Source organism: Solea senegalensis, linkage group LG1, assembly GCF_019176455.1.
Source record: "Solea senegalensis isolate Sse05_10M linkage group LG1, IFAPA_SoseM_1, whole genome shotgun sequence".
Lineage (NCBI taxonomy): Eukaryota > Metazoa > Chordata > Actinopteri > Pleuronectiformes > Soleidae > Solea > Solea senegalensis.
In genome coordinates, this window is record NC_058021.1 from 39,461,446 (window position 1) to 39,486,092 (window position 24,647).

General features: G+C 40.1%; 2 protein-coding genes across 14 annotated transcripts; one reads left to right on the forward strand and one right to left on the reverse strand.

Moving 5' to 3' along the window:
* Positions 1-90: 90 nt before the first annotated feature.
* Positions 91-4,144, reverse strand: idi1 (isopentenyl-diphosphate delta isomerase 1). 4 transcript variants are annotated; one of them, XM_044037393.1, is made up of 8 exons: positions 4,030-4,144; positions 3,851-3,948; positions 2,788-2,990; positions 2,115-2,287; positions 1,925-2,017; positions 1,701-1,831; positions 1,500-1,604; positions 91-916 (listed from the first exon to the last, which is right to left on the reverse strand). In XM_044037393.1, exons 3-8 carry the CDS (start codon positions 2,940-2,942, stop codon positions 704-706), a joined length of 870 nt encoding a protein of 289 aa, XP_043893328.1. In that variant the 5' UTR covers positions 2,943-2,990; positions 3,851-3,948; positions 4,030-4,144; the 3' UTR covers positions 91-703. The 4 variants fall into 4 exon arrangements, with proteins under 4 accessions (XP_043893328.1, XP_043893344.1, XP_043893320.1 ...); XM_044037409.1 differs by lacking the exon at positions 3,851-3,948 and having other exon boundaries at positions 2,115-2,257; positions 4,030-4,109; XM_044037385.1 differs by lacking the exon at positions 3,851-3,948 and having other exon boundaries at positions 4,030-4,109.
* Positions 3,916-23,635, forward strand: wdr37 (WD repeat domain 37). Of its 10 annotated transcripts, XM_044037308.1 has the most exons (15): positions 3,937-3,971; positions 4,412-4,527; positions 5,404-5,671; positions 7,834-7,930; positions 8,072-8,167; positions 9,827-9,891; positions 12,688-12,826; positions 13,946-14,017; positions 14,194-14,238; positions 14,384-14,460; positions 15,075-15,309; positions 15,943-16,084; positions 19,764-19,898; positions 20,598-20,712; positions 20,796-23,635. In XM_044037308.1, exons 3-15 carry the CDS (start codon positions 5,519-5,521, stop codon positions 20,925-20,927), a joined length of 1,503 nt encoding a protein of 500 aa, XP_043893243.1. In that variant the 5' UTR covers positions 3,937-3,971; positions 4,412-4,527; positions 5,404-5,518; the 3' UTR covers positions 20,928-23,635. The 10 variants fall into 10 exon arrangements, with proteins under 10 accessions (XP_043893235.1, XP_043893277.1, XP_043893285.1 ...); XM_044037300.1 differs by lacking the exon at positions 4,412-4,527 and having other exon boundaries at positions 3,916-3,971; XM_044037342.1 differs by lacking the exon at positions 4,412-4,527 and having other exon boundaries at positions 3,917-3,971; positions 5,363-5,671.
* The last annotated feature ends 1,012 nt before the right edge of the window (positions 23,636-24,647 follow it).

Here is a 24,647-nt window from a genome sequence, read left to right on the forward strand (position 1 = left end):
CTTCACACTTATTTAACAGTTATAAAGCAGTTCATCTACAGCACTTTTCATCTACACTAAGTGCTATGGTCTTTTTAAATACTAACACCCTTCAGTTTCAGAAAATAACTTTATTAATGTACATTTGAAGACAAGATATCGATAAATGCGTGCCTTTTTCCTATATTTTGTCAGAAATGCTGTGACTAGTTAAATGTCTCTGATGTGTGATGAGAATTCGGCCATCGACTGCCAGTGACCACGATCCAATCTTTATTGTGTAAAAGAGTACAAAGCTACAGCCTGTTCATTGATTATCGACACAATTCAGTGTTAGTTGTCATCCTGACAATTCACCCCAGCCTACAAACCTGTACTTAGGCACTTAATATATAAAAATAGACTTATTCCTGCTAAAATGTCAGATGTTTGTTTCATCTGTGAATCCTTACAGTGTTCATTACCTGATGTGTTACTTCCTCTCCTGTGCTGATAAACACCTCAGAGCGAGCCATGTCGCCTTTTAGGTTGAATAAGACTAAAACATTCTCTGCTAGTGTAGAAACCTCTCACACACTACTATCTTAAGCCAGTGATACTATATTTCCACATCTAGAGGTCAGAGGTCTATAGTGGCGCCGCTGGCTGTGCTCGTATGTCATGCGAGTGCTGTGAAATCCTCAGGTGTGGAAGGAGAGCAGGTAGAGCGTGAGCCTGGTTGCGGTTACATGCGGTGGATGTTGTCGTGATCCATGAACTGTTTAAGGTTCTGCAGGTTGTCCCACCACTGGAAGAGGAAGGTTTCTGCAATGAGGCTGAACCAGGGTGTGATCTCCAGCTCCTTGCGCTTGCCCTTGTCCAGCATCTCCCTCAGCTCCTCTTTGCTCACATAACAGTGGCTTTTGATCTCGTTGGGGTCTGGACTCAACTCCACGTCCTTCACAGAGACAATTAATTATGTTAAAATACTTAAAAACATGACAGAGACACACGCCATTTTGCTGTAGCTCCATTTTCTTGTGAGTGAAAATTGTGTTTCACTGTATATCACAGTGTTCACCCTCAGTTTGTCTCTTCTGATGCAATGGACATGCAAAATTAACATTTGGTTCTTGTTTTACTTAGCCTTTCTATTGAGTGAAACCCTGTCACAATTGCATTGCACGAGTGGCAAGGAGTTCTGAAATGTGGAGGTGTATGCCAGGCAGCTCCTGTTTGTAGTTGAAAATCTTTCTGCTTTCACCAAAAACAAAAGCAATGGTACATTTGGTTAAATATTTATGCTTAGAAGAGCCTGGTGTGTTGTTTTAAACATGGAGCAAATTCCTAAATGAGGCTGTGTTAATTCACACAGACGAATAAGACGTATGTGAGCTTTGCTCCACTCCACTCTTGGCCTATATTTATCTGTATTTCAGTGTGTTATCTGCATGTCATGTTTTTTTCTGGCCATGTGGACAGGAAATAGAGTCACAAATGGGGAAACTGAAGAAAAGTCTCAGCAGATGCTACTGTGCTACCTTCTGCATGAAGAGGATGTAGTCGATCTCGTGTTCTCCCCAAACACCGTCTGACTGAGCCTTGTAGTGGATTCTTGTGAGGTATGTCATTTCGTCTGGAGTCACCTGAAGCAGAGGAGATCACACACAAGGCAAATATTCACCACAGCCTTCAATAATCCTCTGATACACATTTACACACACACACGCAGAGGATTTTACCTGATCCATGGGGATGCCCAGTTCAGCTTTGAGTCTCCTCTGAGCAGCTCTCCTCACTCCTATTGCATCCTTCTCCTCCAGCTCACTGTCTGTGTGCAAGGGATGACTGCAGCATGTGTTTGTGAAGCAGCCTGCACACACACATATATGTTACACACATTGCCTTCTAATGCTGGGCCTGGTTATGTGGGTCAATCTGGGAGGTTTAATGTTGCACCACTGACCTGGGAAAGTGATTTTGGCATCAGATCGCTGTTGTAAGAGCAGCTTCTCTTCATGGTTGAAAATGAAGACACTAAAAGCTCTGTGCAACAACCCTGAAAATCAATAAACGAATGACCACCAGTACACAGTAATTACACAAGTAAAATATAGTGCGTATGACTGCTTGCAATTGCGGCTAACGCACAGTACCTTTGTCAATATTGGAGTTAAGGTGGCAGTTTTTCTTGGTATCAGCTCCGATCTTGATGTCGTTCTCGTCGATGAGGATACACATTTCAGCCAGCAGCTGCACCTGCTTCTCGTCCAGGTGATCTGTGGTTATCTCAGGCATCCTGGCTGCAGATGACAGGTGTCTGGTCTCACTGCAGCACAGCGTCATGAGCAGAGGACAGACAGTTGTATGTGGATCACAGTGTATTTAATGACCACTAATCTCCCAAGGTTTACAAAGTCAAACTGTTGTGACATACATTTTATGTTGTGCAGAACATTATTAGTTAAAAAATAAAAACGTGATATTAAGTAAGATATTAGGTACATTTTTAAATCAATTTGATATATTATAATATTGATATATTCTAATAAGTGCAGCTCGTCTTGTTAAATGTATGCCGAAATTAAGAGTCTATAATACATAAGTCTTAACTGCTGTTGTAAAAGTGAATAGTTTAACAAATACACAAAGCTACATCACGTTGAACAACGTTTTAAATGTTTCTCGTATGGGACAACAGGCTTTGTTGACAGTGAGGTCAGCTATCATTAGCACAGTCACTAAGCTCAGTTTAGAGCAGGCTTATCTGTGGCTTTCCTACCTTCACCACCTGAACAGCTTCCACAAACACACAGGGCACGAGCTTACCTGGCAAACGTTCTGCGGCTGTTGATTCTGTTTGAAAACCCGGCACTTTCCAACAGTCCCGGTGCTGTCACGCTAACAAACACGTTAGGTTTCAGCTGTGCAGCAACAGCCTGGCAGTACACTCTACGTAGCACCGCCCACACAGGCCGCACCATCGCCTGACGAAACAGAAAACCAATCACACGGTCTGAGGCTGCGGGTGTCTGCAAAAGACGGACAGGAATTCACCAAATCAGGATCAGGAGATACACGGATGACAACAACTGGCATGGAATGAACTTGGATCTGTAGTAACACAACTCTTTGTTATTGAGGTTACTATAAATTGGTGTAATTAATAGAATATGTGACTCAAACAATGGCAGAGTTGGAAAAGCACAGGTGTAAGAAAGGCCAAGTTCCATTTAGCCTCCTACGTTTCACACTGTACTGATTTACATGATGTGAACAGAGCTAATGTTATCATTTACACCTGTGCATTTCCCGCTAAAATGTGTCAAAATATCTGTTTTAAAAACCTTGAAAACCATTAAACCTTCACAAATTCACATATCAGTTCAGAATTGTAACAAATGCACCACAGTTTGTTTTGTGAGAATAAGTAATAGATAGGGCTGGGTAATGCACCAACATTATATCTATATAATTATACATATATATAATTAGACAAGATAGATACCATCTTAGACTGGATACAATTTCATTGTTTCTAACACACGTAAATATCAATAAATAGCTATAGAAATAAACCAGTTATTATCTGAAATGAAAGGTAATATCTGTATTTTAAGCATGTAATCTCGATTATAACCAGTTTTATTTGGTGTATTTACAGTGTATTGTAATTTGCCTTTGCATACTTTTCATGAGTCCAGAGAAACGAGATATATATTATATATAACTTATAATGTATTATATAACAGGTGAAGAATTATGATGCAGAAGCTCTTACTTACTTCTGGCTCTTATTTGTACCCAAATGTTTAAATGCACTTTTGTAAGTCGCTTTGGATAAAAGCGTTTGCTAAATGACATGTAATGTAATGATGCAGCATTAACCCACTGGATTATGGCAGTAGTAATCCGGGTTCAGTAAAAGCCACTCCAGGTTTTACTGTAAACACGCCATCGGACCACAGCCCGCACCAGCACCACCCAGGCCTAGACATGACAGCTGAACATAAGTATGAACTTTGTGCCACACACACCACTTACAGAGAAACCGATAACATGGGCACTTACTCACAGACGTTCTCCACTGTCACCGCCGGACAAAACGCGGTTTAAATCGTTTCCTGCGTCTGTTTATGGTAACATTTTACAGCTCAGCACTCTTGACTCAGAAGACCTAGCTTTCACTCCCTCAGTCTGACGTCACTGCTGTTCATTGGACGCCTTGGCGGCAGCGTGGCAGCCCATTGGCTTAAAACAGGCAAAAGCAAACCACGTGACATAATATAAAAATACATTCACATAGATTCATATGTCTGAAAATTTCGATTAAAATGTGTTGACAAACTGAAGTCACGCGTTGACTACGTGTTTGTCAATACAATGCTTACTCATATATAGCTAAAGAACGTTCCTCCACTCATTACCTTCTCTGTTCGGTGCCGTTTATTAGTCGCCACAGTGACGGTGCTATGTGGCGGCTAGCCGTGCTAGCATGGAGCTAACCCCGTTCCCACACCACCTCAGTGCTGGACGAGGGTAAAGGCAGAGAGGCAGTGACAGGCTGCGGTGAGTGTCGGTACGTGTCCGTGCAGGAAAACTGCTGGGTGACAGATTATGAAAACAAGTGGTGGTCAGAGTAATTTGTCCTACTTAGTTGCTTGGTTAATTATTGGGCACAATGTGCAGTAAATACATGTATGTCGTGGCGCATGTCATAGTTCCTCATTTTCAACATTTCGCTTGTTACTATATCAGCAACCGCTGTCCAGATGATATTACATTTACTGCAATGCTAGGTTTCCACATTAATTATATTTTCGTGCAGTGGCCAATAAAGCGTTGTCATTTTAGCAAGTCAGGACCACGCGCCAGACATCAAAACCTGCCAAATCCATGTGAATATAAGGTTGTTTGTGGAAAAACACATTACAGGACCTGAGGCCTGCCACGCTTCAGCTGTTGATGTTGAATTCGGATGGGACACAGTTTACCAATAACCCTTCCTTATTTAGTTAAATTATTCAGTATCTGTACCTGTTACAGTGTCTCACTGCAGCTATTGAATCGAGCACAAAGGTTTAATTTAACTCTTATAACATAAAGAAATGTTTGTAAAAAGTCAAATACTATTTCTATATTTATATTTCTATATTACACCAATGAGCATCTTAAATGTAAATAAACTGATCAGCTACAGCATGACTTATTTTAATGTTGTGATTAATCAATGAATGTTTATGTCCTCTTATGAATAAGTTCATTGTGAACTGTTATTAATGTGATTCTCTAGCTATTTTACAGTTATTGCAGTAAATCTACAAATACACAGATCAGCCACTTCACCAAATTGAGTTACCTGTTTTAATGTTGTGGCTGATTGGTGTACATCTATTTCTGCTAGTTCAGATATCTACAGGAACTTGGATTCCTTTATACCTGCAGGTAGGTGGCGATAACACACAGACGAAACCTACCCAGCAGCCAACCAGCGAGCTTGTTTACCTGCTCCTCAGGTAGGACTTGAGCAGGGGGCAGGGCCTCCCGGCAGCTAGGAGGGATGCCTGTTGAGGGCGGAAGCAGCAGCGGCTCTGCTTCAGCAGCCCGCCACCCCAAGCAGAAACGCAAGGCTCACAGTTTGTCTATCCGCCGCACCAACAGCACAGAGGACAGGCCCCTGGGCATCCACAGAGGAGACATGCTGGAGGGTCAGGTGAGGAAGATGCATAAACACCCACACCTTCTCCCATTTCACCATCTATCTCTCTCTCTCCCTCTCTTCCCATTCCTGTGACACATGTCCACCTTGTACAATATACAGTAACATATGTTTAGACAACAGCCACATACTTTCTTGTCCATATGTTTATTAAAAAAAAACAAAAACAAAAAAAAAACAAGTTTATGTCCCATAGAGTTATTTACTGTTAAGAAATGTAACTGTTATTCTGTTGTGTGACGTGAAACTCTTTTGTTTGTTTTTTTGGAGGTCATGTGATTAGAGTTCTAGCCGGTTGAGCAGCATTGCTTTTAATTTCTACCTGGTGTTAAAACATCAACAGTGTTACAATGTGTTTGCAGTATGGCCTCCCCTGCTGGGAAAACAACGAATGAAGCTGGGTTTGACATTGAGTGTTTATATTAAAGCTTTTCTAATCAGGCTGGCATGGATGTGTGTATTGGTTACTCATTCTTTGTGTTGAAACAAAAGAATCAACTGTGACTTTTTTTTAAGTCCTCTGGTGCCATCAAGTTAGTGATTAACCATCACCAAACATTTAAATTGGATTTGCTATTAATTGATTTCTTCCATAAATGGAGTATTGTTTGTTTTGATGCACGGACATTTCCTGATGCAAATGCAAAGTCTCTTCTGAGATAATGAAAACTGTCTGTGTTTGATCAGGATCTTCATGGTTGTTAACTTTTGTTGACTGAAGAGTGACCTCACTGACAGTCACCTGGACCTTGAATTTCCCCTTGGGGATCAATAAAGTTTATTTAATTGAATTGAAGATACTATATTCAGGGTTTGTAAGTGATGGTCAAGTTTTTTGGGATCTGCGTCATTTTTTTCCCTGTACTTACAGATCAAACTTGTTGACCGAAGAGAGATGTGTTTCTTTTTGAGCAGCTGATTTTCTGAAAAGCATGTTTGGCTTTTTCATAAGTTCAGATTTTGCATTAAAAAATTGATGCTGTCAGTGCTGTCTTTTTTGTCAGTGTTCATCATTGGACCATGGAAGCCCTTTTAGAAGTTACTTTCTCTGCCCGGCCACGTCCTTGAAATATCAGCCTCTAAAAGTACAGCTCGGCTTGCAACTGGCTGGTTGTCTCATCAAGTTTTAATATGGCCTGCTTGTCCGGGTTTGATTAGTCTTTTCAACAGGCCTTTTTTCTCTATTGCCAAGGCATGCTGGCTCTGTTTATGTGCCTGGTCTGCCCCACACAGCACACGTTCCACATGCACAGACAGCTTTACAAACCCACATGCTGCACACAATTGCATTTTCTTCCCTGCTTTGAATGCTGTCATTATGAGCCACAGTATGCTGCAGGTTTTAGAGCCATAAGTAAGCTGCTTTAAGAGCATAAGGACTCTCTGTTGTTTGCTAATTGACCTATTTGGTTAGGTGTTGACATGTGGTGCTAACAGAATGGGCAGGCGGTTAATGTCATTACTGCTACTTTAAATTTGTACCAGAAGAAAGAGAAAAGTGATGTTTTAATGTTTAGTTTCCTCGTCTTTCGAATGGATGTAGAAATTAGGTTCAGCTCTCAAGGTGAGCTGTCAAATGCAGGCTTTTGAGTCCATTGTGTTCATGGCAGCCTTTTCGTCTCTTTGCATGCTCACCTGCTGTAGACTGGTGGGCATTTGATATCGATGTACGCCTAGGAGCTCAGCATGGAGGTAAGTCAGTTGAAATGTAGAATTTGACTGGTTGGACTCTGGCTGGTGTGTGTAGACGGTTAATTTTCGGTAGGCTGTAGTTCTGTAGCTCAAATCTACCTGCGTATTTACCCATGTACACTTGGTGGCAGATTAAACACACAGGCTGTGTTTGATAAGAGATATATGTGGGTTTCTTTCTGTTTGTGTTAGTGGTGTTTGTTTTATGAGTCACCTAAACTTATTCATGATATTATACACTGAGACATTGTCAGTGCAAAACCTACTGCTGAACTGCTGAATGTGGGAAAACATTTGATCTCACTGAAGTTAAGGTCTTTATACATCTATTATATAGACTATATTTTATTAAAAAGAGAATACCACAATGATTTGTTCAAAATGATACTGGGTTTTTATGTGTATATTTCAGATATAGAGATTCATTTAATTTAATTTAATTAAGTTTTGTTCTTTCTTTGCAGGACTCCAAACTGCCACTCTCTTTACGGAGCAATCTTCTCGACCTTTTCGGACAAATAGAGCGCGAGTTTGAAAATCTGTACATCGAAAACCTTGAATGTGAGTAACTGATGGGATGTTCCAGATATTTTCCTTTTACCTGACACTATTGACCTTCAGGTGTTGATTGACTAACCAGGTGGTTTCAAAGTGCAGGTAGTGTTTGCTTACTGATGCCCTGTCACTGTGCTAACATTACAGTACGCCGGGAAATCGACTCCTTGAATGAGCGTCTGACCGGAGATGGACAGACTGTTGAGGGAGGAGATCCCACCAAGGGAGCCTTGAAAACAAAAGGTCCAGTATATCCCAGGAACACTTTGTACCCGACACGCTAAGTTAATACAGTAATCAAATGTGGTTAGGTGTTAAAATGTGCATAGTGTGTATATATAAGCTTATTTTATTGTAAAAAAAAATCTTGTTTTGAAACAACACCGTCAATATCAAACTGAAGCTCTGTTTCAAATATTTTATTGCACACCAATTTTTGTCAGAAAAATCACAATTATATATCTTATCCAAATCATGCCCTAATTGTATGCTGTAAGTGACACATTGCACAATAGGTGAACACACATGGCATTGTCAACATTACAAAAAACATAAAACTCTCTATAGTTATCTTTGTACAATTTTACATTCAGTTGATTCTAATGAATAGCATCACCAGCATTGTGTATTAATTGACCTCGGACACGAGGCACAGATCATGTTAGTTCACAAAGAAAATGACTTATGAGCATGAACCTGAGGGAATTAATGAAACAAACCTACTGCTGTTAACAAAGCAACACAGCCTTTTGCTACACACTGTAGATCAGCTGTAAGCTAAGACTTTGACAAATGAGTTGGTGAATGCAGCCCTGTTGGACCTCAGCAGCTCAGCAGGCTACCGCTAAAATGAATAACTGATGGATTTTGTTTTATTGCAGGTAGGCGCTGGTTGTTGCCCGATAAAAATGCAAACTAGGTTTGAGTTAGTTTAGCCTCACTGCCATATTCATATTATAGCTGCAAGTAGGTTTTCTGTGTTGGCCAGGGCAGTATTTGCACCTCTGTGAACTAAACACTGTTGATTTGTCTCTTTTGCTGATGTTTCTTGCAAAAGATTTACCAGATTCAAACAATGTTTTTGAAACAAGCCTATTCGCTGCATTTACATGCCGATGTTTCTCAACTTGCTTCCCTCAAACTGTCTCCTGGGGGATTAGTGTTTGGAATTATTTTGAATTGTCTTTTTTGAGTCTGGTCTGAATTGAGCCAGTGTGTTTGTTCTTGAGTTCAGAAATTTCAGAAACAGCAGTTGGTAGTTATTCATCCATCTCTCAGTTCATGTAAAGGTCAACAATGACTGGCTGTATGGCTCTAAGGTCAGTGCTTTGGTCAAAGATGCAATACATTTGATTTTCATTGCTCCATATCACCATTGCATATGGAATTGCTGAACACCAAACATCCAGCTTAACTGAAATTGCTGTGTCGTAAAGCACATAGTGTGTTGATATGAAGAAAATAAGTGATCATTTTGAGTTGTACCAAAAATGTGCTGATGAGCTTTCAGGAAAAAAAACAACAACCATGTTTTAGTCTGATGGGATTGATACATTCTCATATTACCCCTATTTACATTAGTAAATGCAGTACATATTACTTATTACTGCACACAGCAGCAGACAAAGAGTCAGACTAATTGATTTGAAGGATACATTGTTATATCTACCCAATTTAAATATCCTTTATGAAATTGAATTACAAGAAAATAAGCCTGTTTTACTCAAGTAAGCCTAGTAACTACATAATCAGCCTTGCTGTGGAATACATGTCTTACTACATGGTGGCATTTCTTCAGCCACAGGTTATCAGAGGTCATTAAAAGCCATTTTAGACTGTGCTGAAGCAGCGAAATCAACCAGTAATCCTCTTGTTATTTGTTGTCTTTATAACTTCCTACAGCCAGCCACAGCACCAGTCAACTGTCACAGAAGTTGAAGACGACCTACAAAGCCTCTACCAGCAAGGTATGTGGTCTCGGCTTTATTAACCTGTTTTCCAGAGACTGGAAGCTTCAGCTGTGTCATCACATGAGCTGTTGAGACTCAGGCCTGTGGTGATGGTAACAGACCATCACAACATCAGCAAGGGGGAATATGTTTTTATGGGTAAACAAAGTAAACTGACCATGTATTGTTAAACTGTTGGATTTATAGATGGATGAATGTTATGACAGCAGTTTCTGACCTTTAGCCTTCATCACTTTATCGCATTTACATTTTTATTTTATTTTTTTTAACCCTGATGTAGAGCTTGTACACTTTCCATGGCAAAATAGGTGGACCTCGCAACTTCAGTGTGGCCTCATGGGAGTTGTGGGGCGGAGATTCATGGGTAACTTCCTGAATGCTCAGTTTGTTTTAACTAAGTATTGTGGGGTGGACGCTGTGGGCTGAGTCTCTTTGTAACTAAAATCTGACCTTGACTCCTCATCTCTTCTCTGCTCTGCACCCTGCCACAGATCATCAGGGTCAATGGCTGCATTTGTTCAATCTCAAAAACACGTTTATACAGTTTCATAAAGGAACGTGCTTTTTGGAAGTCGCACTAAGTTGAATCTCAGTTGGATTTTTTGGTCATTTTGCTTGGCTTTGTTCAAAGAATGGGGAAACTTACAATGGCGCTGATTTAGGGAGAAAAAAATTTCAGCCACCAACATGTGCAAAAGACAGACAATAGTGACAAGTTAGTTTGTTAAACCTCTTGCATTCCATTTTCATTGAAAAATGTTTATTATAATGATAATAATTAAGGCATGTTTTTTGTTTTGGTGATATCTGTGCCAAACCAAAAGGCTCATATCTGGAGGTACTGTATTGCACTCTATTGCTCAACATGTCTGTAAAGGTTCTCAGTCATCAGTTATGTCAGGTAACTCTCATACATTTCTGTATAAACTTTCTTTTAAACACCACTGTTTAAAACAATGTTTTAACGATGAGTTAATTAGAGCTTTGACCTTTGGATTCCCTAGTATCTTATTCTCAATTCTCTTGTTGTTCTTAAAACAGAGAAAGTGAGTGCAGCCAGAGTGTGAGCTAGATGAAGAGTGGGACACTGTCCTCTCTGAAAGATACCTCCTGACAGTACTAGTTGCTATATAATAAACAGCTAACCTGCCAGCTGACTAAGAAACATGGCCAAAAACTAATTTTGGTTTGACTGAATGTACTTGAAACTAATGATCTGCTCTAACTGTATCCTCAATTTATCACTGGATACATGACCTGCTCATCATCATGTCTTCTAATGGCAGTCAACAAATGAGATTGTAACGTAGTATAATGTGAGTGTAAGCACAACAGACAGAATGAGAGTGCACATTAACACAGTGTGACACATGTGAACCAGATGCTTCGCTGCTGCATCTAACGACTCCCAGTGATCTGAGCTTATCACTGTGTTCAGTGTCTGCTTTCAGCAGCATGTACAGTGCAGGGACTGCTCTCTGACAAGGGAATCTACAGTTCCACCTTGAGTTCCCTTTTGTGACCGAAGATCATGTGTAAACAAGTCATTAGATCATCCTTTTTACACCATTTGTCCATGCACTTGTACTTTAATTGACATATGAAGAGGCCTGAAATTAAAACTACAGTGACACACAGATTGGTACAATTTGAAACCTTAAACCTTAAAAGTATAAACCGTTTTTTATGGGATGTAGATATGTCATGAAGTAAGTTTAAATTGGTCTTCTACTAATATATGAAACAATTGCTGTCTTTCTGTAGTGTGATGTTTCAGCCATAGACTGTGTAAACGTGGACATAGTTTCCCAGATGCCAAACTATCTCACTTACTGAAGCCTTGTAATTTTAGCTGGCACAGTGTCAGTTTTTGAAACCAGAAACCCACAGGCACCTATTGGACGACGTTAGCTGTCAATCACACTGGTTTCCACTCATATGTGCCATGCTTTATCTTCTGTTTTCCTCAAAATGGAAACATAATTTGCAAAATTGGCATCATGTGCTATTGAAGAACACCTGACCCTAGTGATTGAGACACTTGATTCCTCAGGAAAATATTAACTATAAATTATATCAGAAGTAGTCTTATTTTTTCACAGACCTCCATTTAAAGAGTCCTTTTTGCATTTAGGATTCACCCTCTGGTGGCTAACTGCTACTTCCATCCTTCCTGGGCTTCACATTTCAAGCTGGAAGTGCAATCGGCCTCAAACATGGTGGTTATGACATCAGGTTCCTGTTGACTAAATTGACAAAGATTTCCTGTTAAATATGTCATTAGCTGCTCTCCCATTGTGAGCACATTTAAGACACAACTCCTTGATGTCATCAGTTACACGTTTGAGCTTGTTACGCATCATGTTAACAATTTGTAGATTTATTCTACTACTTTTTCTGCTCCCATCTTGTCTATTACTTGATGATAAGTGGGAGTCACTGAGTAGAAATTTGCAAAATGGTACATTTAATGTCAGAGCTGTTAAAGAGCAGGTTAGTTGAGCAGATAAAAGAGTAAAAGTTAAGCCCAAAGAAGGCAGCTAACTCCTGATTTTTATTCGTGCTACAGGCCGAGGAGCTATTACGTTAAATTGCATCTCATCTCTCAATCCCTTTGTCAGAGTGCAGCTATAAACTGTGTGATACAGTATGTGTGAAACTTTTTTTTTGCCATGTAGCTTTATTTCATTTTAACAAACAAAAATTGATTCACCTGGAACTGTTACTACATTGACCATGATCAATGTTTCTTCTTCTGTGTGACCATCTCCAACTCTTTCCTCTTCTATTCAGATTGTTTCCAGTTTCAAAGCCACCACAGGCTCCCGGGCCTTGTGCCAGCTGCTCAAGGAATATGTGGGTCACCGGGACGGGATCTGGGACCTCAGTGTCACCCGCACTCAGCCGGTGGTCCTGGGCACTGCCTCTGCAGGTACAAGGCATTCATTTCACTGACTCATTTACAGTACATATGGCATTTTTTCTTTCTTTATTAACAGTCAGCATGCTGCATAGAGGTTTTCAACAGGGATAATTAGCCAAAACTAAGGGTGTAGTATGACATTATTATATTGCTGGCAAATGAACTCTGATGGCGTAGTGCAGTCAGTGGAAGAAAAGAGTGTAGAGAAGATGATTGATGGCAGCTGTTGTGCGCGATAGTAGTTTTGTTTGTGCTAATATTTTTGTGACAACAATGGGTTTTCTATGTGGCCCTTAACCCTTTTTTTTTATCTTGTGTGCACAAGTTATTATACTATTTTATATCATCTTGTCATTAAACAAATACATAAAAAACCATGCTTCCTCCCATTTAGACACAATGTATAAACATCAGGAAGGGAGCATATTTCTCTTTGCAAAGGGATCTCATCAGCAGTATAACAAAGCCTCCTACCACATCAATGCTAGCTCCTTCATTAATACACAGGAACTCAACTGGGATAAGTTTGGATACAGGCCAGGGTGTAGTGTAATTTTCCTTGGCAACTGTTCATATCCAAATCCTGCACCCCACCTAGTGATTTGGGTGTTAAAGTAGCCAGTATATTTGTCTGTAACTTGTATTGTTAAAACCATGTTTCTGTCTAGGGCTGGGCAATTAATTGTGTGTTTCAATTACGATTTTGGCCCAGAATGATTACGAAATCAAAATGATCAAAAAGCAAAATTATTATTACAAAATGGGGGCTTTTATTCTGAAAATAACACTTTTAAAGTTGGAATTGTGTTTGACTCTCCTGCTCCCATCCAGTAAAAATAGAACACAGGTGTTCATTGCTCTCTCTCTCTCTCTCGCTAGAGCACTCTCTCATGCTCATGCATAAAAACAATACCACTGTATACCATGAAAATGTTGAAATTTTGAAAAATAGCATGACATACATTTTTGTTCATACTGTCCAGCACTATTTTAAAGGCAATTTTATGTTTTCCTTTACTTTTAGCTCCATAAGATCTATCCATTGTTTCTCCTTTTATGTCTCACTATGAAGTGTAGTGTATGATGCTGTGTTAAAGACAACATGTTTCCTCATTGCTCTCTCCATAGACCACTCAGCTCTGCTGTGGAGCATAGAGACTGGGAAGTGTCTGCTGAGGTATGCAGGTCATGCTGGATCAGGTAATTGGAAAATTCACACTTACAAAAAATGTACTGTAAAAAGTACTGTAGCTGTTGTGCAGATGGTTCATGTTGGAATTACATGTTATAGGTTAATCTTAGATATAACAAGGTGTCTGTCAACATTTGCTCACATGGCATAATAGATAACGTCCTTGTGTGTCATCTGCCCACAGTTAACTCCATCAAGTTCCACCCCACAGAGCAGATGGCCCTCACAGGTTCGTATATGAATGCATGTGTGTTTGCTGACACTCCTCACAACTGTTTGCTCAAAACAGTAGAGGCTGAAAAGAGATGGACAGACACTTGTATGTTGACGGGAATGTTCGGTGTGTTTGACGATATTTAATTATGTTCGCACAGCCTCTGGAGACCAGACAGCTCACATCTGGCGCTACATGGTGCAGCTTCCTGCCCCCCAACCACCACCAGATGTCAGTGTAGGTCATTTTTTTTACTGCTCTTGACCCTGACTTTTAAAGGTACAATCAATAACAGTTTCCACATTGAAATGTCAAAAGTAACTAGATCTGTGTTTTCACATCATTGAAATGTGTCTGTATAATTATTCCAAATATATCTACTAATTCTCTCACCTGGAGAAATGAAAAATATTGATTTGTTACAATTTTTTCATTTGTTCACCAGTGAATATCTTCTCATCTCCTTGAGTCAGAGTAGTGTTTGTTTGTTTGTTTGTCAGGAGTAGAAACCAGACCAGCCACATATTTTGCCACACATTTCATATCTCGGTAGTAAACTGGATGAGAGATTTTGAGCATCGTATATCTGGATCTTATGTTATCAGACAAACAAGCTGCCTAGCTTGGCTCACAGCCCCATGACATCCCTTGTTTGCCAAATAGCAATGAAACAACAACAACAACAACAACACAGGTTTTCAATTGGAAGCTGCTTTTGTCAGTATTTTTATCAGATTTTCTCAGTGGGTCTGTTTGTCTTGGAGAAGAAGAGCAGAGTCTGTGAATAATTCTGCTCTAGCTAAAAAAAAAAAAACAACTTGAATGATGGACTGATGTGTCTCGCTCTGTAGGCCCCATGTGATGATGACCAGGACTCATCAGACAGAGAGGAAGGAGAGGTGGATGGAGAGGGACCCTGTGAGGTTCCCACTGTCCGGGTGGCCACGGCAACACTGAAGAGCCACCAGGGTGTAGTGATTGCAGCTGATTGGTTGGTTGGAGGCCGACAAGTGGTGACTGCTTCCTGGGATCGTGCTGCCAACCTGTATGAGGTGGAGACATCTGAACTGGTTCATACACTGACTGGTAAGCATGCAAGCTTGTGCTTTGTCATAGTATAGCATGGCATTGCTTACTTGTTTGATATTTTTATTTATTTATGTTTAGATCCGTCCATCCATCTATTTTCTACCACTTTATCCATAGGGCGATAGGCGGGGTACACCTTGGACAGTTTGCGAGCCAAACAACTATCCACTCTCACACCTACAGTCAATTTGTCATTTAATTTTTTTTTTATATTGTGTTTTTTGTTTTGTTTTTTCACATTATTGATTTTGTCTTTTACTTAATACTATCCAGCAATCCAGTTGCAGTTTGGTTGATTTATATATGTTTATATATCATTTCTGTTTGTTTCATACAAAGACTCTTGAAATCAGGAGACTGACCCTAACCAAAGCAAGGCAAGGAACTAAAAGGGAAGACAATAGGAGCAGGTTGTTTACTTTATTCAGCAGTAATTGGCTGTTAAAGTTTCCCTATGCTACTCTTATGTGAACATTAGTGTTGCTTAATTAAGTCAAGTAGTTTAGTTCACGTATTCTCCTGTCATTTGCCATTATAATCCTGCAGGGGAAGAGTCAAAACTCAAAGGATCTAAAACCATATTTTCTGTGAATAATTGAAACAGTTGAATTTCCTATGTGTGTTTTGCAGGCCATGACCAGGAGCTGACCCACTGCTGCACCCACCCTACTCAGCGGCTGGTGGTCACTTCATCCAGAGACACCACCTTCAGACTGTGGGACTTCAGAGACCCGTCCATCCACTCTGTCAACGTCTTCCAGGGACATACTGAGTCAGTTTGACACACACACACACACACATATATGTGTATATGTTGGAGTCTTTATTTTGCCCACAGGGTGGTGCTGTGGCATCTCTCTGGTTGGAGAATCCCTTCAGCACCTCTATTTTACCTTTCACAGTGCCACATTAATTTACATACCCGGCTGCTCTAAGCCAAATCCTCCACTTGCCTCTCATTCATTACTGAGCACTTCTCCTTACTTCAGTGGCTTTTCCGTCCTTCTCTCCTGTCTTTCTCTGTCTACCTCTCTCTTTCTCTCTCTCTCGCTTGCTTTCCTGTTCATTTATCTGTCCATTTCTACTTTAATCCCCCACTCTGTGTAATTTGGCACTCTGCGCGCTGTTAACACTCAATTGCAGCCGCTCATTTCAAAACGATGACTGTCAGGCTCGTCTGTGACTTTCAGTGACAGCGGTCTCTAAAGGACGTAAGAAGTGTGAGTGTAAGTGTGTGTGTGTGTGCAGGCTGGCTGGCAGTCTTTGATTGCGAGTGAGGGGATTACAAAGAGCTCATTATGTGTGACCCCAACATGTATAATTCCTGCAGATCCCACTTTAATTCTCTCCCATAGACAATTGGTGTAATGAGATTAAGCACTATTGTTTCTCAGTTAACGACAGTGCTCCTCTTTTTGTTTCCCTTCCTTCCCTCCATCATTTTTTTGCGAATGGCCACTGAAAATATCTCCTCCAATAAACTTGCAGACAGTTGACATGTCTGTATGTTGTATGTCTGTAAGACCATGGCTATATTTATTTCTACCGCGTTTCTGCAGTGAAGCCAGCTATATAAATAACTCTAATTTGAAGTAGCACATAGCAAGTTGCACGAAAGGTATCAGGAGAAGCTGGTGTAGCTAACAGTCAGTGTTTTACAAACAACAACATGTTAAATACATTATCAGTCTAATATATCGACTCGTAGGTGACCGTGTACAGTTCATGCATCTACATCTCTGTGGTTTGTCTACTGAGTTGGTTTCCTGTTCTCTTGTCTGTCTGAGTTACTCCTACACTCCCAACCTAAATATATTTAAAATTTACTATAGGAAACTAAAATGCTCTATCTCCTTACATACATTAGGCGTGCCTCTGTGCAGTCATGCAGTTTTGTTTTAGTCAGAAGCTACAACATCTCTATTGCTAATTACCCAGAATATTCAATTTTGCATAGCGATATCATGTGACATTGACAGAGGCAGCGGCTGAGAAGAGAATGTGAATGCTTTAAAATGCAGACGATGTTGAGAACTGGAGGGGGAGACCATCCCCTTTTGTTTCCACCCTCTTCGCTCGCAATTACTGCTAATACTCCCTGACAGCGAACGTGGCAGCTAAAAGTGCAGCATACACCCTCTGTCCAACCTCCCCCATCCTCTCGTTTTTCCCGCCTTAATTGCAGAGTAATGACAACTGCACTTGTGCTAACAAAATGGCCCAGAGCAAACGAGACAAGACAGCAGACTTGCTCTACAAATGAGGCCGCCATATCACATTTGTCTCTCAAGTCATATACAGCTAACGGAGACATTTGAGAGAAAAGTAAGTTTGTCAGAGTGCTTGGATGTTTGGGGTTGGTTCTGTGTGGAGATTTGACATCTTGTTTCTGCTGTAGGAATTCACCTGCACCTAATAGGCAACTGTCGGTGCTCTAAAACCTCTTGGTTTGCTCCAGCATTGTTTCATTTTCATTTTAGGAATTTGTCTTACTCTTAGTAAAAACTTAGTCAAGTCAATGAAAGCACTAATAAAAAAAGGAAAGGGAGATGAAAGTCATGGCCACAGTGACAGATGGACACAACCCCAAATTGCTCAAGGTGGCTGTTACAGCATCGTGTAATTATGACAGGTATGGGATGTGATATGTGAACATATCATGCACTGTATTTATGTGTGACAAAATTGTAGTGCAATGAGAGTTAAGGTGTCATCAAGACTAGAAAAAGTGCTGTAGAAATACAGACCATTTATCATTTAATAGTTTGTCTCCGTAAAGGCGAAGAAAGAAAAGTTTAATTGTCGCGACTGAAACTGCAGGTGTGACTCGAGCTCTGTAACACTTGCCTCCCAAAATAACCTCAGTGTTTGCGGCAATTTGAAAGAAGTTTGGGAAGGAAAACGGGAGTAACAGCACAGAAAATGAGAACAATTATTGGAGTCTTCCCTCTGTTTGTCTCCATTTGTTAGACACTGCAGAGATGCCCTTAAGTAACACTACTCCCGTGCACAACACCCATTTAAAAAACCCTTTAACCTTAATCAACCTTTTAATCAATTACCTTGTCTGATTACGCTCCACACGCACCTCCCACTCCGCACACATCCTGTCTTTCTCACTCTCTAACACTCTTGGAATGTCTTGCGTTCCCAGGTGGGCGTTACCCTGCGGTGTTAGAAGGTGTCTATTACAATAAAGCAGTTTTCTGGAGCTCCTGCCTCTTTAATCGGACAAAGTCTCATAATTAGGCCTTGATGTCATGTCAGTTTGAATTAAGGAGGAAGCCCGTTTTGGCTAGAAAAACGTGGCTACCCCAACAGGGCAGGGAGTGAAGAAGAGAAAAGCCACAGACGAGTGACTCACAGATGGATGTTAACAGTCTCATGGTTAAACCTGACCTCCATGTTCCTGTGTGGAGCAGAGTGTCGCTCCTGATTGGGATTAAGGGCAAAGAGATGATGATGCTGGTATGGAGGACCACAAGAATCGCATAAATAAGAGATGAATCATTTTAATTGTCAATAATTTGTTTGCAAACTCATTTTATGAATCAATAAAAAGGGCTTTCGTTATTTGATATTTTATTGGATAATGAAACAAGAAAATATGAATCAAAACTTGGTTCAAGTTAAACTGACGTCAACAAACGCAGCATAATAACGGTCAATTATTCAGTCATTTAAAAAGAACTCCAAAATGATTTGTTCATAAACAATAGAGCTCTCTTGACGAACTTGCATTGTTTTGCTTCATTGTGCTCGTTGTAACGTGTCACAGAGAGGTTAAATGACTCAGCAAATCAAAGCGCTAATGGAAAAAGGGGGAAAAAGCAGCAGGAAAATGGAAAAGCAGAAGGGAAAGGAAATGTCCTTTTTAAATGCCTGATTAAAATCTACATTGCTAATTTAATATGTGCATCCAGTCGTTTATTTCTCCTTTGAAATTCACTTATTTGTAATGACTTCATCCATATGTTTTTTTTAAATAATGTACTAATTTGCCATTTAATTCCCATCATGCATCATTTACAGTTAATGATATTTTGCACATGGATATGTAGTTGTGTGTGTGTGTGTGTGTTACATGGAAATAATTAATTTAGCTTAGTTGAGTGGGAACTTTGAGGTTGGACCTAATTTGTTTTATTTTATTTTTTTTATTAATCAAAGTGTTTTATTAATCAAACACATGCAGTGGTGTTAAGTCATCATTGAAGGCATCACATCGTTCCTACAGCTAAGCTTATGTGACAGGAAGTGTGATCCTTTTGGTGTTAAGAAGGAGGATGACATTTTAATCTCAAGAGCCACACTGTTAATTTACTGATCTTGTACTTGGTTTAGTGTCAAACCCCATGTACATAATATTTACATAAGTAATGATGGTATTATTTATTGTACAAGTTCCTGATAACCAGCCTCTGGCTTTGTGTGTGTCCATCTGTTTGCAGCACGGTGACGTCGGCTGTGTTCACGGTGGGCGACAATGTGGTTTCGGGGAGCGATGACCGCACTGTCAAGGTGTGGGATTTGAAGAACATGAGGTCGCCTATAGCAACCATCCGCACTGACTCGGCTGTGAACAGGTGGGTGAAGGAACAAATGTAAACGGTACATGTCAATAATGTCAAACAGACCAGCAGCGTGTCAAGAAAAGGATTCCTTAGGACTTTAGTCCCATCAAAATTATATTCTTACACAACTCAGTTACATGTCTACAGATGTGCATATATATGCCTTATTTCTGTGTTTCCAGTGTTTCAATTGTTCCAGATTTAAAACGATATTAAGTGTTACAAATATGGCTGTAAATGAGTCAGATTATGCTAGATTATGCACAAAATTGCTCTTGTCAGGATTCACACATAGTCACATAAAAAAGTGGGTTCCCATAGAGAAAGTTAGGGAAACACTGTCTTATTGCTTCAAAGGCTGGTGGCACTTTTGGTGTTTTGAGAGAACGAGAATGATGATGGACAGTATAAAATCCACTCATGTGTCAGCCGTGGCGGAGGCAATTTGTGGCAATCTGGGAACACGGTGTAAAGGGGGCTATACTGTTGCTCAACACAAGGCCACTACAAAGACAGTAGTGTTTGCTTTGCTGAAAATTATACTGAATACCATATAGGACTCAGGGACACCAAGGGCAGCTCATGTCAGCTGTTCATGCAAATGGAATTGTGTGTAATGAAATTGTAAATGAAAATTTATCAGTCCACCTGAGGGGAAGACGGGAAAATGAACCAAATCTGACCCAAAGACAACTTGATGTGTTGTTTCAGGATCAGCGTCTCTGCCAACCAGAGGATCATCGCTCTGCCACACGACAATCGACAAGTCCGGCTGTTTGACATGAGTGGACAGAGGCTGGCCAGACTTCCACGCAGCAACAGAATGGTAAGGGAAGTGGGGAAGGTGTTCGAATGACCGGACGATCAACAGCACTAAAACTACCATTTTAAATCCGTGTCTGTGTGCAGGGTCACAGGCGTATGGTGTGCTGCACAGCGTGGAACGAAGAGAACCAGTCGTGCAATCTGTTCACCTGCGGCTTTGACCGACAGGCCATCGGCTGGAACATCAACATCCCTGCACTGCTGCAGGAGAAGTGAAGCCACTGACACACATATACACACACACACACACAGATCAGCATCTATTATATATACACAATATGGAACAAACACACACTGTAATCTGTGGACCTCGTACATGCTCATATGATTAAAGTGTTTACCCTGTGAAACATGTTTTCTGTGATGAGCTTCACAGCTTCTCAGCAGCTGGGCAAGAAGGTGTGAAATTTATTGTTCATCACAGTCAGTGTAGTTGTTTTTTGTTTTTTTTTTGTGAGACAGCATTGACTGATAAGAGAGTTAGTATTCATATTATTAATATTCTGTCATTGTGCACATGTGCAGACTGTCTCCCGACATCAAGTCCACCATTTGAAAATCCAGTGTGTACTATGCCACAGAGCTGCTCCTCTGTATTTGAGCCCCTCACTTACTGAGCATGGATTGTGAATAGTGCCAGGCTCATCCATTCATCTCTGGCCCTCTCTGTTGAAAAGACTATAAATCTGACTCCACAGTCACACGCTGCTCCTCACATCACTGCTGTTTGGTTACTGCTGAATGGAAGCTCTTGCATGTAGATAAACTATGATTACGAGGCCAGGACACTTTGTAGAATATGATTTAAAGACATTATGTATATGCTGTATGAAGGTGTGGCTAGGATGTTGCTCATTAAAGGGATGGCTCAGGGTTTTTTTTTTGATGTGTGGATGCATGAGGTATTGAGGTATGGTCAACACTGACCTCACGCAGCATAAAGGCAGCAACAGAAGGAAAAACTATTGTTAAGACTTGTCTCATAAAATCTATTCCTGCTTATGTTCGCCACTTAATCCCAGTGTTTTTCATTTTAGATCAGGCCAAAGTCCATAGAGAAAATCCCTTATGTAAATCCAACCAAAGGATTTCAAACAATGAAGTCACAATATGTCCCTGTGGCAAGTGACAAGATGGCAGCACCAGTGGATTAACCAATCCTGTTCACCATGACAAAAAATGGCAGATTTTCATTGTGGACTTAAGCGCAGGCAGTGAGCGCTTTACAAATGTGCATTTCCAGTCTTCGGGTGCCTTAACTGCAGGGGAAAAGTGACAAATTGTGACAAAGTGGCATTGTTGAGATGACGTAGGACTTAAGCAGGTTTATGTTTTATTAGTCAAGCCTTTTTCTGTCCCTGCTGGCAGCCATTTTATTAGTGAGAGCAAGTGTCCAGCTCCCAGGCTGGTTCACGGAAACAGGTGCACTTCTTAAAAAATCTGAGCTATGCCTTTAATGGATTTCTGTCTGGGTAAATAAACAGAAAATCCACCTTTTTTTAAAGGTGAAACTTGGAGGCGATAACATAGAGTCTGTGAAATGCTTTTATTATTTTTGTCAAGCTAGGAATATTTGTTATTATGGAGCCAAACATATCATATTCAGACCTGTGACTTGTGTCTTAAACGGTTTAAACGGGATCCTGCTCTCCTGTCTGTTTTGACTTATTAATAGTCTTTGCCTTTTTACTTTTAAACGCTTTCATTTCACAGCCAGCCTACGTCTATATTGAAGATACCGCGACTCTGCCTTGTTCTGTAGGTTTTTATTTTATTTTATTTTTTTTATTGCTTTATTCTGCCTTTCTGTCAGGATGCAATGTGTCAAGCAGAGCGTAGCAATAATTGGAAAACAACTGCACTTCTATTACTCTGTGAATGAAAATGTGTTCAACATAATCATAATAATGCCATATGAAATATTCGCCTGAGGCTGCAGCAGGTGTCTTGTTATCACACATCCATCCTTTTCAGCCTGTTGCCAACTCTGTATCGCTGTGTTTTGTGATCTGGAGTGACTCATTTCTGTGCTTCTATGTCATATTATCAAAATAACTGAACCCTTCGCCTTGTAAGACGTTCTGTTAAATATTTTGCTGTAGATGAAGCTTTCTGGTCTGTGACAACTTAAAACAGAAGCAATAACCATGCTCCTTGGTGTTTTCAGTCCTCAGAGTGTGAACCCCATGTTGTTGTTGTTGTTTTTTCACTAAATATGACGTTCACACTGAATCTGTTTGAAAGATGACTGCAAAGTCATTACTTGTTACACATGTGCAATATCCTAAACAATGAAGTCATGCTGTTGTTTCTCACCTTCAGATGTTTAAGGCGTCTCTGTGCTGTAAATCCAATGATACTTGTTGTACCCGTGTAGCTGTAGCTCAGTATACATACTGTAGATCCACATTGGCTTCAGATGACACTTCACTACCGTTTCTACCAACAATAGGACCAGGATCCTACTTTAAAGTAGCATGAACTTAAAAAATGAATAAACGCCTTACCATTGTATTGAAAAGTGGTGCATTCGCCTTATCCACCTGAGCATCGATGTGCTTTTCCAAATGCTTGTCAGACAGCTAATCGTGTTCCACTGCATAGGATATTTGCTGTTTCCTCATGCAGGCAGCTCTGGCTCACACCCTTTGGTGTCTGTGTCAGTTTAATCTCCAGGTAGAAAGAACAAGGGATGTATAATTTGTGCCCCACATATGAATCCTAACTCGGCTGAAATCCGCAGTTGGGTCGATGCATTAAATGACTATGTGCTACATTTGAGGAGGTAAAAATGGTGACAGGCCTCATGTCATTGTGGTGAATCATCTTCGCCTCAAACTTCATTACGTGAACTACTTACATACTTTGTTGTGACGGGTACGTGCTCTCTGACACTTTCCAATAAAAAAACGTGTGATTTCCTCTTCTCTCTCTGATGTCTCTTTCGTCCTAATTAACACCAGCCCCCTCTCACCTCCTGTTCTGTTCACTTCCAAAGGATATGTATTATTTTGAAGAGTAATAAGATAATAATGACATTGAGTGTTAATGACAGCAGAACCATGCGGGAAGAAAAAAAAAAAGTATTATTTTACATGAGGCTGATTTGACGCCTGATGTATTTTTTCACTTTGTGTGAAGTTTCTTTGCTCAACTAGACCTGTGGCATAAAGGAATCTAACAGTAAACACATAAAACACCTGTGTTCCACACGAATGGTGTCTCACCTGAGGATGCTGCATTTTTCCTGTCAGGTTTTTTTTTTTCACAGCAAGTACTTTGACACCTGTGCTGTTCCAACTGTGCAGATCCGGCCCAAGGCTTGAGCCAACTAAGCGGCTGCTGTTTTAACATAATTATATACATATTATTATAGTTTGAACAGTTACAGTTTGAAAATGAAAGTGCAAATTGAGACAAGTATAAACAAGAGTGACATTGATTTGGTGTAAATAAAACTAAAAACCAGTGGATTGTAAAAATGAAATGGACATGAAGATTAAGCAAAGTCAAAAAAACTCTTTTTAACCATTAATATACCTGATGAAGGCTTGGTTACAGATGTGTTTGTTTTAAACATTTTAACATGACCATGCCACTACATTATAGATTACATTAAATATTGAGAGTTTTAAAAGTGATAGCCTTGGACTCTTTCCTTTGACTTTGTTTCTCTTTGTTTCCCATCCTGATGTAAGAGCACCTCCAAGTAGCGCTCCTACCCCTTTTTAGGTGATTTTGAATGACATACAATACTATGACTTTTTTATGTGATTTTGGACGACATACTATACTATGACCTTTTTGTCACATTTTGGTCGACATACTATAGTATGACTTTTTTGTCACATTTCCGAAGACATACTAACATTTGACTTTTTTTGTCACATTTTGGTCGACATACTAAAGTATGACTTCCTTTTGTCACATTTCCTC